Source organism: Gekko japonicus, unplaced genomic scaffold, assembly GCF_001447785.1.
Source record: "Gekko japonicus isolate JY-2015 unplaced genomic scaffold, Gekko_japonicus_V1.1 scaffold131, whole genome shotgun sequence".
Taxonomy (NCBI): Eukaryota; Metazoa; Chordata; class Lepidosauria; order Squamata; family Gekkonidae; genus Gekko; species Gekko japonicus.
In genome coordinates, this window is record NW_015167061.1 from 2753034 (window position 1) to 2767620 (window position 14587).

The window sequence follows — 14587 nt, forward strand, 5'->3', positions numbered from 1 at the left end:
GAGCATCTCACCTTTCTCTGTTCTTTTTGAGAACACCAAAGAAGCTGAAACGAAAGCCCAAGAATCTCTGATGAAATGGAACTGATGTGTTTGATGACATCTAGCCTGGTTTCCTTTCCTTATGGTTTTGTGATCAGTGACAATTAGGAGTCTGTCCTGTGAGGGCTGCAGAACTCTATGGAATACCTTCTTATAATGGTGTTGTGTCTCTATAGAGCTGAGGTTGATCTTAGTCAAGCTTTCCACTGCTGAGAGCAGCTGTGAGAAGAGTGTGTTGCCATTACCGTGTCTACTGACTAGCCCTTCTGCCATAGACTCTGTCACCACCACTGTGTGGACCTCATGGCCCTGGCTGGGAATTTCATAAGAGTTAGGCTCTTGCAACACAAAGGCTTGCTACTCTGTGGAGGTTAAGAACATAATAAGAGAAGCCAATGTTGGATCAGGCCTATGATCCAGTCCAACATTCTGTCATACAGTGGCCAAAAACACCAGGTGCCATTGGGACGTCCACCAGTGGGGCCAGGACACTGGAAGCCCTCACCTGTCAATCTCTTGTTTTTCTGGACACTCCTTCAGTAGTTTCCTGAGACTCATGGCTGAGACCCTCGCCTCCAAAGAGGTAGCGGCTGATGCTCTGATGGAGAGAGCTTCATAGGATCTCCTGAGTCCTGTGTTCCTGCCTGTGACATCTCTGAGGCTTCTCAACTTTGGAAAGGGCATGCCATGTAGCCAGGCTAACTGCTGTGGTGTCCATCACTCTCACCTTGGGTATATTTGACATTCTGGAATGGAACTAGTATAATTTCTTCACATGGCCAATGTGCAGTAATTGGCTAGTGAAGAGGGGTGGGGGGTGGGGAATATTGAAACCGGTTCTTCAGTTGTGGAGAGAACCTCCTGGGCCACCTTTAACTTAGATGCTGATGGTTGGAGGATTTTTAGGGATGAATTAGAGCAGGGGGATCAGTATTTTTGCCCCAAAGTACCTGGGAATAGGTTAATGGCATGTAACCTACACTGAAAACTACCAGTATAAATAGAATCTGGTATTTACTGGTGCTGCTTTGTAGTTCCTGCATGGTTTCACATACTGTGACATTACAAAATTGTGGCCACTAGCCACAGTTGGAGAGGCTGGTTCACAAATTAGCCTATTCTTTGTATGCAAGGTGTAACAGGGTGCTTCTTTTTTAGCTTTGGAAGGTTATCCTGAAGGCAAACCCAGCCTTACATTGAATTTATAACACTGCATGTTGTGTGGAACTGATTTCTGTGAGAAGGGCCTGGAAAACAACCTTTGTGTGCAGGAGCCAGAGTTCCTGTATTAACTCCTCTCTGATGTATTATGCATTTACCCGGTTATTCTTTACAATTGTATGTGCTTGCCTCACTTCTTCCTATTGTGCAGCCAGGTGGTGTTTTCTTTTTGCAGTGCAGAAGACACAGTGTTGTGAACACGGGCCCTTTGGCCACAGGCAGGGCCTCTGCCCCTGGCTTTTATAAGCATCTCTCTGACCACTGGAGAGAAGGCAGGTTGGCTCAGGTGGACTTCAGTGCTGGACATAAGCTAGACCAAGACCCCTGCGCAATACGGAAACAAGCTCTCGTAGTCCAGGTGTCTGCTTCCACTTTTCATGCCAAAATGTGTGGGCTCTCCCGGAAAAAGCAGTGTTCCCCCAACCCCCATACACCTGAACCAAGACAGGTGGATTGGAGGTGTGGCAGTCAATGTTCCCCCTAAGCTGTGGAGTCCTGTGAGCAAAAATTCTACTTTGTGAGTCACGGGCATTAAAGTTGTGAGCGGGCGATTTGGCTACTGCATAAATTAGTTTGCTCTGGAGCCATCCTTCCCGAGCTCAGACAAAAATGTGTGAGCTGGAGGCTAAGAAACTGTGAGCTAGCTCACGTTAACTCAGCTTAGAGGGAACACTGGTGGCAGTATACCACCTCCTCCTTCCCTAGACTGGGGCGGAGACTTCCAGTCTTCTTAGAGAGCCAGTTTGGTGTAGTGGTTAAGTGCGCCGACTCTAATCTGGGAGAACCGGTTTTGATTCCCCACTCCTCCATTTGCACCTGCTGATGTGACCTTGGGTCAGTTACAAGCTCTGGCACAGCTGTCTTTGAAAAAGAGCAGTTTCTGTCAAGAGCGCTCTCAGCCCCACCCACCTCACAGGGGGTGTCTGTTGTAGGGAGGAGAAGGGAAAGGAGTTTGTAAGCCGCTCTGAGACTCCTTTGGGTAGTGAAGGGCAGGGTAGAAATCCAATCTCTTCTTCTCTTCTTCTTGGAGGTTAGGGTTGCCAGGTCGGGGTTGGAAAATGCCTCGAGACTTTGGGGGTGGATCCAGGAGGGGGGGCTCAGCATCCACCCTTCAAAGAAGCCGTTTTCTCCAAGGGAGCTGATGTCTGTCAGCTGGAGATCAGTTTTGTAAAGGCGGGACACCCACATGCCCCAGCTGGAGGCTGCCAACCCTATTGGAGGTTGCTTAGCTGGAGTTCAGAAGACACAAACAGAAGGGGGGGAGAATCTAGTTTGGCAGTATTTTAGTGCTTCTGGGTTTCACTGGCGGGTTTTAAATAAAAACTCCTATGCCTCCGGGGAGGAGGGGGGCGCGCAGATGTTTATTCATTTAGTCTCCTCCGCCCCTCGTGGCCGGCAGGCTCGCCTCCCTCTTCACTGCACGCCGGTCCGGTGTGGGGTCGGTGAGGCGGGGGGGGGGGCGCTTTGAGTAAGGAGAAGACAGGTCCCGTCTGAGGCACCACCACCACAAAGGCTAAGCGTCCAGGCAGGCGCCTTTAAGACCAACCAAGGTTTATTCAAGGCATGGGCTGTCGTGTGCACGCGCATGCGTCGTCATGAGAGCCCAGCCATCCAGGTTAGAGACTGAGAGGCGGCCGCGCATGCCCGAGCTCAGCGCTCCCTCCGCTCCGCCCCGCCCTCGCGCGCAAGCGCACCCAGCGCCTTCGCCCCTCCCTCTCCCAACGGGCGCGCGGGCAGCGGAGGGGGCGTGGCCTTCGCGGGGAAGGCATTTCCGGCCGGTCGCCGTCGTGTGAGGTAAATCCGCGCGCTTCCCCTGACGACAGCATACATCGCCTCGGGATTTCCCCCACACAGACCAACCGTCGCCTCCGCCCCCTCCTCCCTCCCCGTCAGGTAGCGCGAAAACGCGCGCGTCCCCGCGCTTGTTTTTGTTTCGGCCGTAGCCGCCGCCAGAAAGAGAGCCTACAAACGGCGGTCCGGAGAGCGCATGCGCGCGGGCGCGGTGCCGATTGGGTGCCGCCGCGGAACGAGGGAGGTGGAACCGCCGCCTGGTGTTCGAAAGATGCTCGCGGCCCGCCATTGGCCCGGCGCGGCGGTAGCCCCGCCCCCTCTTTCCGCGGAGTCCGTCCGGTTCCGCCGCCGCCATTGTTAGGGGCTCCGCTGCTTTGTGTCTTGCGCGCCGAGAGGGGCCCCGAGTCGGTGAGTGACAAGCGGGCGGAGCGTTTGAAGGCGGGGCCGCGGGAGGGGTCAGAGGTCACGAGCGGCGGGGGCGGGGCCCTGCGCTGATTTGCATGTCGTGGCATGTGGCGATTTGCATAACATGTCATTTGTTGTTCAGTCGCACAGTCGAGTCCGACTCTCCGCGACCCCATCGTGGACCAGGCCACGCACGCCAGGCCCCCCCCCCCCCCCCCCTGCCCCCCCCCCGCCGGGACCCTCCACGCACAAACACACGCCCGCGCCCCGCCCCTCGGACCCCACGCGCGCGCCCTCGCAGGGCTCTGCTCCCTGGAAGGCCCGGGGGGGGAGGGGGGGGAGGAAGGGGCCCCCTGGCCGTGGGCGGCCCTGTTGCGGCACGGCGTGCCAGTCCGGCCTCGGGCGGGTCCTGCCTTGGGAAGGCTCCTGCCTGCTTCGCGGCCCTGCTGACGGGCTTCGCGGACTCCACTGGAGAGGAGTGAACCCTGGGCTCGAAGGCCGCGCAGCACCCAGGTGGGCCTGGGACAGATTCCACTTTGCTGTGGAGGACGGCCTCAGTGGGCAGGGTGGTCCCGCTTTCACCTGCATCACAAAGCCCTCAGTTCTGCAGCCCTCTACAGAGCAGAGAGAAAGGCTCTGTCTGTGCTGGTTTTTTTCTTTTTGGTCGGTAGATGTACTACATGGCTTTCAGTGTCGGGGGATGTTCCAGAATGTGATCCTATGAAGCTTTGCTTGCAGGCTGAAGTGGTGCAACCCATTCTTACACCTCATTCCCTACCGGCAGGTGGGGACCAGTTGGTGGCAGGAAGAACACCTTTGCTCACACAAAGTCTCGGGTTTAGTCCCTGGCAGCTCAGGCAAAAGGAAATACCTTCTTCTATCTCATACCCTTGGAAATGGCTGCCATGTCTATGATTTGGTTTCAGGCACAGACCTGCATCCAGTGGGACTTAGTTATCAGAACTCTGCTGTAAACAGGGCCATGTATTTATGGGGCAGTGCTCAGTTGCTTTCTAGAGAGTGATGCTAAGGCCTCTAGCGTGTGGGGGGGGGAGACTAGGGGCAATGCCCCCTCCCAAATCTGCCCTGCCCCCACTGCCTGGCCATTCGGCCTGCCTTTCCCCAGCACATTCCTGGGCTTTGCTGGCCAGCAGGACGGAGAAGGCTGACGCTTTCCTCGGAAGCCATGCCAGCCCCTTTCCCCGGCTTCTTTCTTGCCTTGGCAGGCTAGTTAGCAGCACTCAGGCATTTACAGAGGGGCTTGGCTGGCCACTTCTCCCGTCCCCGGCCACGCAGGGGGTCGGGAGAGACGGGCTGGCTCTGAAGCCCCAGGGATTGTCTGTGCACTTCACTCTAGATCTTCCCTGCCAAGAGCACTGGCATCTGCACTGAAGGGGGGGGAGCATTGTCATCAGGTCTTTGCAAGGGGAGCCACTCTTTGTGGGCGGGAAAGATGGCCCTGGCCTGCCATGCAGTGTTCCCTCTAAGCTGATTTAGTGTGAGCTAGATCACAGTTTTTTAGCCTCTGGCTCACACGTTTTTGCCTTAGCTCAGGAAGGATGGTTCCAGAGCAAACTAATTTATGCAGTAGCCAAATCGCTTGCTCACAACTTTAATGCCCGCAGCTCACGCAGTAGGATTTTTGCTCGCAAGACTCCACAGCTTAGAGGGAGCATTGCTGCCAAGCACTGGGCCGAAGCTGGTGCGCTTCTCGCAGCCAGGAGCAAAGAGAAGGGCAGCTGCAGCAGCTACGGGCAAGTCTGGCCATCCCGGCAGCGCAGGCAAATGCCCTCCTCCTTTGGTGCCTTTTGAGGGGAGGCACCGGTCCACCTTACGATGTCCCTGCCTGCCGATTCACTGGCAATCGCTGGCAGCAGAACACCTGAAGTGCCTTGAAAAGACTGAGGGGAGGTGGTGTCCCCCAGGGGCGATCCGTGTCGGCTCATTTGCATGCCCTGCAGCCGGGAGTGAGGAAGAGGCCGCAGCGGGAGGGGGGGACGACTTGGGAGCTGCCGGTGGCAATGGTAAGTTCGCCCCCTGCCAGCAGGTCCAGTTTGCCCTCCCCCCACAAAAAATATTTCTGGCGACGGGAAGCTGGTGATGCTTCTGTACTAGTATGACAAGGCTCTTGGGAAAGAATGTTGAAAGCAAACCTTCCCGTCAGAACTCAGCAGATTGTAGCATGGATTCAAACCGGGATTCAAAGGGGGCAGTTCTTGGAAACATGTGGTCACCCATCTTGATCTATCAAACCACTCTACAAACTTTTTTTTATTTAGGGGGGAGAAAATTCTCCAGTGATTGATGCTCGTGGAGGAGGAGAAGGTGTGGCCTGAGGACACGCTCAGGAGAAGGGACTCGGGGTGTCTCTCTCTGTGTCTGGGGTGGTTCCCCTTATTCACGGGCGCTGACCACCAGCCTTTTGGGGGTCTTTGAGAAGGTTAAACAAGAGCAGGGATAAGGATAATGTCGAAAACATTACATCCTGAAACTTCCAAAAGGCTTTCAACAGGGTGCCTCTTCAAAGATTCCTGAGTAAGGTCGGCAGGCCTGAGATGAGAAAACGGCTCCTCTTATGGAATAAAAACTGGCTAAACAACAGGAAGGAGAGAGTAGAAATAAGCAGACCGTTCTCACGGGGCCCGGGGGGGGGGGGGAGTGAGCGGTGGGGGTTCCACCAGGGCCAGAATTGGGATTCTGTGCTTTTAGTTTGTTCATAAATGTTCTGGAATGTGGTGGCCACGTTTACAGACAATACCAAATTATTCAGAATGGTGAAAACCAAGGCGGATCGTGAAGAAGTACAAGAAGAGATCGCCAAAGTGGTAAGTGGGCAGCGTTGTGGCAAACGAAGTTTAAAGCAGGATAAATGTAAAGTGATACACATGGGCACAAGAAGGCCGAAGTTGATGAGGTCTGAACTGACCAAACTGAGGTGCAAAGAGATCTTGGATTTTGTAGCGCATAGCTCAGTTAAAATGTCGATTCAGTTTGTGGCCGCGGTGACAAAGTCAAACGTAATGCCGGAAAGTATTAGAAAAGGGACTGAAAATAAAACACCCAATACTGTCCTGCCCTGGCCTTGTGTAGATGGAGAGGCCTCATTCGGAATGCTGTTTGCCAGGTCTCCAGAAGATGCTGTCGAAGGGCAAAGAGAGCAGAAGGGGGCCACCAGGAGGATTAGGGGGCTGGAGGGCCTAAAGAATCTCCCTGAATACTAGAACTTGGGGGCACCCAATGGACAAAAGGAAGTCCCTCTTTACTCAGCAGGTCACTAAATTGTGGAATTCACTCCCAGTGGATGGCCGCAGGCATGGAGGGCTTTCAGAGGGTATTTGACAGATCTGTGGAGGTGTGAGGTCTGTCAGTGGCCGTGTTGACTGAAGGGAGCCTCTCTGCTCAGAAGCAGGACGCCTCTGCATGCCAGTGCAAGGAGTCCGCGCCAGGGAGGAAGGCTTCTCCGCTGGCCCTCCAGGGCAACTGGCTGGCTGCTGTATGAGACGTTTTGTTTTGTTTTGTTTTATTTATTTATTTATTTATTCATTCATTGTTAACATTTTTACCCCGCCCTCCCCGCAAGCGGGGGAGCAAGCTAGAAGGGAGGCCGGTCGGACTGAGCACCTGGCAGGAAATAAGCATCTCCAGAGTTCAGCGCAAAACCTGTTCCTTGAGGGTTAATTTTAAGCAGCCGCGTTCTAATAGATCTCCCTGATCGACTGGCACCCTCTCCTGAGTTCCCCCCCAAATTTGCTTTAGGCTGTTGTGCTGGAAACATGATGGCTCGTAAAGTGTTCAGTGAACCAGAACTTGCGGTGAGCTGTCCCTTCCCACGGGTGTCTGGAAAATGCTGAGGCCAAAAGAATGCAAGGAATGTGCCCTGCTGGGTGCCGAGAGAGCTCCTGCCGATGGAAGGGGGCGACGATGTTCTTCTTGCCCTCCTTGCTCACCACCCCCATCACAGGGGGAGGGGGAGTATGGATGAGCTGGGGGGGGGGTGTTGTGGCAGGACCCTGGCCAGATTGGTTGCTGCTCCAGGCGGTCCTCCCGTTGGCCCCGCCCGCCTGTCACAATACTGGAAAATGAGACACACACACACACTCCCTTGAGAAGTGGGCTCTGTCAGGGACCTGTCTCTTGGGCTCCTGAGTGTTCTGAGGCAAGGAGGGGAGCAGGAAGGGCACAGAACGGACTCCACCCGTCCACCCGGCCCCATCCCCAGTTGCCCCAGGCCTGGGCTGGGCACAAGCTCTGCCCTCCAGTCTCTCCTCTTTGTGCTTCTTTGGCCTGTGGGGACGCAGGGGGGACTGCCTCGGAGATTTTGGGGGGTAAGTTTGGTGTAAGGCCAGCTGCTTTTGCCCTGACCAGGATGGCCCAGACTAGCCGATCTCCTCAGATCTCAGAAGCTGAGCAGGGCCGGCCCCGGCTGGTGTTTGAACGGGAGACCCCCAAGGAAGACCAGGGCCATGATGATGACTCGGAGGCGTGACCCCGGGAACCTCTCCTCTTGCCTGGAAAGCCCGCTGTGGCTCCGTGGCACTTTCCGCCACCACCTTCCGCATAGGGATGCCTTCAGCATAGGGATGCTTAAGATACGTCAAAGCCAAGAAGGAGAGTGGGGGGAGCTGCCCTCCTGGGCCACTAGTATGCTGCCCTGAGAGCCCCCTGGGTGTGTGGGGGGGTGCGTGTGTCCGTGTGTTTTATTTATCCAAAATGTTTCTCCCCTGCCTTGTACACCACCCACAGCAGCTGACATGAAGGTCTTTAAATGCTGAGCACAGATGAATCCCAGACATTTGGAAGTAGAGGGCTGTTTGTCTGTGGCCCGGTGGCCTTTGGGTGGCTGCCCCACTGGTCTTTCTGTGTGTCTGGTGGCCAGTAGGGTGTGGGGCCCCTTTGCCTCAGGACTGACTCATGGACTTCCCCCAGGGGGGTGATGCTTCCGTACCAGCGGAGCCGCTTTCTGCTGTGGTGCCTTTGAGCGGCTTCCAGCTTGCCTGGCCAGCAAGAAGCAGTAGCGACTGGCCCCGGCCTGTGCCGTCACGCTCCCCTCTAACCGGCTGGTTTGTTTTGTGTGTGTGTGTGTGTGTTTAGCTCTGCAGGGTGAGCGGCCTGCAGCTGCGGGTGGTTGACATTCTTGTTTCCCCTCTTCACCCCAGGTCTTTCCTGCACTTCTGGTTGTCTCTGTTAGGAGGGCCACGCCCTTGTGGTTAACACCTGGGGCTCCAAAGTGTAACACCCTCCCTCCCGTTGGGGGCGCTAGACATTAATTTAAATGGCGGCCGACCTGCCGGAAGCTGATCCCGCGCACCGTAAGGCGCTGGCACTCTTAACGGGAGCTCCCCTGGACAAGTTGAGCGAGGTAGGGGCTGACCCCTTCTCCACGCTGGCCCGCGGACTGGCCCTGAGCAGGGCTGCTCTCCTCTTCTTTCCCTGCTTCTAGGAGCCACGGCTGGGGCTGCATCGACCCCGCGCCCCCTTTAGGTGCAAACACTCTCCCTCTCTGCTGCTTTCCGGGGAGCCTCCCTCATCGGGTCCCTTTGCTGCCGCCGTCCTGAATGTCCTGAAGCTTAAAACGGCCTCCCTCTGGCTCATGCGAGTGGAGCGGGACGCTGGGAGCTGCAGTTCTGCTCTCTCTTGGGGGGGCTGAAGAATGAGGGGGTCATGCTGAGGCTGCCCACAAGGGGTCTCCCGTCCTCTGCATCTGGCTGGGGAGCCCCCCTCCTTGACGGGGCTTGTGACACCGCACCCGGTTTCCCTTCCTTTCCAGAAGGCCGAGGACGGCACCATGCCAATCCGCAGGGCTGTGAATTCTGCTGCTCGGGAAACCCCTCCCAAAAGCAAGCCTGCTGAAGCGGAGGAGCCCAAGCCAGGTACCGTCGTCAGCCCCTTCCAGGCAGGGCCTCCCAGCCATCGAGGGCCAGGGGCTGACTGCCAAGGGCCGGGTGGAAGGGATGCAGGGGTGCAGCTTGACTGAGCCGCCCCCGGCTTTGTGGTGCTTGGGAGGGTGCTGAACGGCCCCGTGTGGCAGGGCGATCTCCGGGCAGCAGCTGCAGTCGTTTCCCCTGGTCTAGTCTGGGGCGTCTGGCCCTTTGCCTCCGGGTTGTGGGGGGGCTGTAAGTTGTCAGGCAGCCGGATGAGAGCTGGGCAGGCCCAGGTCCAAATCCTCCCTCCGTCCGCTGGGTGACCGCCTGGGAGCCAGGCACTTCTCTCTGTGGAACCGACCATGCAGGGCTGATGGGAGGAATGCAGCAGGGAGGTCCACGCGTGCGGGAGGGAGGGAGGGAGGGAGGAGCGGGATAACCACCACCAGGGCCCGGGGCACACCTGTGCGTTCTTGGGCAGCGCTGCTTCGTCCCCCAGACACACAGCGTGCGCGCTGCCCTTTTCGCCCACAGATCCCGATGTCAGTTCAGAAGAGTCTGCCTCCACTGTGGAGGAGCGAGGGAATGAAACGCCTCCCGCCACGTCGAGTGAGGCGGAGCCCCCCAAGGAGCCCGAGGCCGGAGAGAAGCCTGCCGAGAAGCCTGCCGAGGAAGCCCAGAAGGAGTAAGGAGGAGCGTGGCCTCCGGGGGTGGGGAGGGGGCCCCTGTGTCATCAAAGTGATGTCTTTGGGGAGAGGGGAGGCCAGGGGCTCAGAGGAGGCTCCTGGGAAGCGCTGGAGAGCGAGCCGGGGCCAGTAGGCATGGTTGATTTCCTAACCACCCTCCTCAGTGCTCAGGCGGTTCACGAAAAATGAGGTTATTAGTAAACGAGGCAGAGACGCAGGGCTCAGTTCCAGGAGCGTAGTTGGGAGCAGCAGAGCCCCCGGAGGCCAGAGCTGGCGCTGCAACGTCAGTGTGGCGGCTCCCAAGGCAACACTGCCACCACTCTGCAGCCACAGCTCTGCTTCACTTCCCTCGCCCTTCCTCACACAGTGCATGCCCGTGCTCCCAGGAACACTCAGCAGTGGACGTAGGACTAGAATTCAGGCCTCCCGCTGCGCAGAGGAACAGGCCGAGACCCCCAGCCTGGACTAAGACCCATCCAGGGGACCCCAGTCCTGTGCGTCAGCCGGACCAGAGCTCAGCACCAGCCTGGCAGTCTGGAAGGTGCAGGGGAAGGGGGTCCCTGGCTGTGGTCCTCCTGGAGTCTAGGGCTGAGGAGCGAGGTGTGTGTTTGCACCGACAAATGGGGCCGCTTCTCAAAAGAGGCACATGCCCGCCTCTCCAGAAGCAGGGCGCCCCAGGGAGCTCCTGACTGCGCCCTGCCCGGCTGCGCTTCCTCCCCCCTGCCGTGTTTCCTGGGCCCCTTCTCACACAAGCAGTCACTGGGGGCAGGGGAGGGGTCAGACGGACCTGGAGCCGCAGCTGCCTCCCCCAGCCTTCCCTTGGGGCTCCGGGAACAGGGCCACATGCCAGGCAGCAGAGGCCGCGTTGGGCTCTTTGCGTCTTGTTTTAGCCATCGTGGAGATCTTTTCCGAGCAAGCGGTGGGATATTATCATTTTAAATAAATTGATAGAAGGGGATATAATTATTTTAAATAAACAGATAGGGAGGGGGCGGGTTTGGCAGGGGGAACGCTGTCAGTATGGCCAACCCTTTTGCAAAGAGAGACGCCCTCGGAGGGGAGGGGCCTTGGCTCCGGGGTAGAGCCTCCTCTGCCTGGCACGCGGGAGGTCCCGTGCTCCGTCCCCGGCATCTCCAAGCGGAAAGGAGCAGGGGGCGGGAGGGGAGGTGAAGGATCCTCACTTAGCACCCTGGAGAGTCGCTGCTGGCCAAAGCAGGCAAGGCTGTCCTTGGTGCGCCGAGGGTCTGATGCGGGAGAAGGCCGCTCCAGGTGTGCTCCTCGCGTGCGTGTCTGTGGGATAGGCACACAGAATTAACAGGCAGTGGAACAGTTTGCTGGGATTCCTCCACGGAGCATCTCAGGTCCCTTTTCTGTACCGTTTCTTTTGAAAATCGTTTTGCTAATCTTATCCTTTTGGCATTCAAAGTCACATCTTGGGGATTCTTAAAGGAGAAATAATTTTGACTTCTAGCTCCTCGTAAGTAAAATTGCCAGGCTAGGGGTGGGTGGGATATGAGCCCCACGGAGCAGAGGTTGGGTTTTTTTGGGGGGGGGGGGGGGGGGGTTTCGCCCAGGTGCGGCGGTGCTTCGATCCAGTCGTATGTATTCAAGGACTTCAAGGGCAAGATCCTCGGGGGAGAGGACCTCTGCCTGACAGCCGCTCTGTCTCTCTTCCTCGCACAGGGAGAAGGATCCAGCGAAAGAGAAGGAGAAGAAAGTGAAGAAGACCATCCCCGCCTGGGCCACCCTCTCGGCCAGCCAGCTAGCCAGAGCGCAGAAGCAGACGCAGATGGCGGCGTCCTCCCGCCCCAAGATGGATGCCATTCTGATCGAGGCCATTAAGGCAAGCCTGGCCGGCCCGCACAGCGTTTGGGGCCTTTGCGGGGGGGGCAGGACCCAGCCGGGGCTCGGGAGAAGGGCTGGGGCCTGCGCCAGAACGTGGCCCTGCCGTCAGAGGGGACGGGAGCCGCAGTGGCAGTGCAGTGTGGCCACCCCAAGGACCCCGGCAGTGGGGCGAGGCTGCATGGGGGCCAAGGCCGGCATCAGCCCCCCCTCCCCCCCGCGCGCAGGATCCTTCTCGCAGGCAGACCAGTCTGAATCCCGCCTGCCTGGATGGAAGCGTAAAGAATCCTTCTGTCTGGAAGGGGGCGTTTCTAGAACAGCATTGGCTGGACAAAGGCCACCCTTTCCATCTCTCCTGCCTTCCCAGCCTCCTAAAAATAGGTCTAATTAGGACTGAGTCGGATCACAGGAAAGTGTTTTGTGAAAAGCTTGAACCCCACGAATGGCACCCCCTGTGGCAGCCTTCCAGAATTCCTGTCAAAATGCCTCTTTCTGTTCCTGTGCGAACAGATGCTGTTAGGTAGCTGGGAAGCCCTTCCCCAAGTCCAGTGTCACTGATGCCCCATTGGCACAGTCCTTCGTTTGCCACCAGTGGCCTTGGCACGCAGCCACGTTCTTCTGACCACTCAGCCCCCCTGCTTCCCCCGGAATGGGAAGAACAGCCATTTGAAGGGGGGGGGGGGAATGAAGCAGCTGATTAGGCAAGGAAGAAACCGGGGTGGGTGGGTGGGTGAAATTTGGGCCGTGTTTTGGTTCCCCTCCAGAATTCTTCCTTTCATCCTGAAAACGTTTGGTGTTGAATGTTTGGCTCCAGCCTAGTTCCCAGCCCGTTAACGGGCCGGGTCTCTTGCAGGCATGCTACCAGAAAGGTGGGGCGTCGGTGGTGGCCATTCGGAAGTACATCATCCACAAGTATCCTTCGCTGGAACTGGAGCGGAGAGGCTATCTCCTGAAGCAGGCCCTGAAGCGAGAGCTGGAGCGGGGAGTCATCCGACAGGTGAGCCGAGGGAGAGCTTCCGGGGGCCAGTCCCCTCAGGCCAGGGGCGGGGGGCCAGTCTCTGGCCAGGGACCAGCAGCGCCATCCCCGGGGCCGCCAAGGAAGGGCAGTGTGGCCACAGTGGATGGGACTGGGCTGCAAGTCACACCCAAGAGGGGGTGGGCAGCTTGTCAGCGCAGCAGCGTCCTGGCTGAGAAGAGAGAGAGGGCGTCGGAATGTCCGAAACTGGCCCGAAGGGTTCCGGGAGGCAGCCATTTGTCACTTAACGTATTTGTTACTCTGTCGCCCACCTGAGAAGTCCGTGGCTGCTATCAAAAGCATTAAACATTACACAGATCAAAGAGGGCAACAGAAGGCAGAGGAAAGGCCCTGTGCCCTTTCCCACACGCATCCTGTCTTGCTCCCTGTTTAGAGAGACTTTGCCCATGTTCCTCCCAACCTTTCCTCCTAGAAGGTCTTACCCCGGTTGAATGGTGCGCTCTCTCTCTCTCTCTCTCTCTCTCTCTCTCTCTCTCTCTCTCTCTCTCTCTCTGTTAGGTGAAAGGAAAGGGGGCCTCTGGGAGTTTTGTGGTGACCCCAAACTCAGGGAAAACGGCTTCAAAATCCAGAGATCGGAAGGTGAGGCTGCAGAAGACCTTGTGTGATGAAAGCATTCTGCTCAGGGCTTTGCAAGAGCGCCTCGAGATCCACCTGGGGAAGGTCTGCTGTCCCTTCGGGAGCTCTGCCCTCCTTCCCACCCAGAGGTGGCAGCGCTGGTGCGTGGGGCAGAGGGGGCTCGTGGTGACTGTGCCTCACGGTCGGGCTCTCACCTCTGGGACACGAGGGGCCATCAGTTTCGGAAGCAGTCCGTTGATGGTGGGTGCCTTGAGGACTTGGGGGAAACAGCTGACATGCCTCTCCCTCTCCTCTCGGACGTATTCCTGGAAGGGAAGAGAGTACTTGGAATGTGCTGGCCAGCTAAATGAGGGGTGGCTTCAGGGCTGTGATGGTTGGGGGGGGGGGGGCGTGTTCTGCCCAAAAGGAGCCTGGCACGGCCACCCTCTTCCACCTCGTTTTGCTTGACTGCGTGATTGGTTGGGTCCAAAGGGACGATGGGAGTGGAAGGAGGAAGCCAAGCCCAGGACTGAGAGTGCTGTGGGGCGCTTGAGGGCGAGGGGTGTGGGCGGCCATTTGGCCAGCAATGCCTGTGGCTCGGTCAGCAGCTCAGAAAGAGAAACGGGGGCGGCACGTCTGTCTGTTGCCCCCTGCATGCCTGCATGGCAAAGGGTGTGACTCTCCTCCTTACTGTTGGCTGTGGCATTTGGGCCTCTAGAAACTTGATGTCCTTTCTTCTCAAAGGACAGCAAAGGGCTGGGCTGTTCTGTGCAGAGGACGCCCGAGTCCTTCTACTTGCTGAGGAAGGCGTGTGGCTGCAGGCGCACCGCGTGGGTTTATGGGCCCCCGGGAAACCTGCCCAGAGCAACTGCCGGGGTTTGCCTGGAAGCAGTCCTTTGGGCACCCGCTGGCTCCTGCCGTGGTGGGTCCTCCTCACGGAGAGCGTCTGCCCTGCCTTTCAGAGGAGCGCCTCGGTCGCCAGCCCGGAACAACCTGTGAAGCTGGAAGACGTCCTCCCACTGGCCTTCACCCGCCTCTGTGAGCCCAAGGAGGCCTCCTACAGCCTGATCAAGAAATACGTCTCTCAGTATTACCCCAAGCTGAAGGTCGACGTCAGGTAGGCGGGGGGGGGGGGGGCATCGCTGGGGGCC

At 57.8% G+C, this 14587-nt stretch overlaps 1 protein-coding gene across 1 annotated transcript in view; it reads left to right on the forward strand.

The window, feature by feature from the left end:
- Window positions 1–595: 595 nt before the first annotated feature.
- Window positions 596–14587, forward strand: part of HP1BP3 (heterochromatin protein 1, binding protein 3) — a 17392-nt gene continuing 3400 nt past the window's right edge. The window contains exons 1-8 of the mRNA XM_015412572.1: window positions 596–622; window positions 3154–3459; window positions 9224–9326; window positions 9852–10002; window positions 11687–11846; window positions 12699–12842; window positions 13380–13460; window positions 14399–14553. Coding sequence (XP_015268058.1) covers window positions 596–622; window positions 3154–3459; window positions 9224–9326; window positions 9852–10002; window positions 11687–11846; window positions 12699–12842; window positions 13380–13460; window positions 14399–14553 — 1127 coding nt within the window. The remainder of the gene's footprint in view (window positions 623–3153; window positions 3460–9223; window positions 9327–9851; window positions 10003–11686; window positions 11847–12698; window positions 12843–13379; window positions 13461–14398; window positions 14554–14587) is intronic.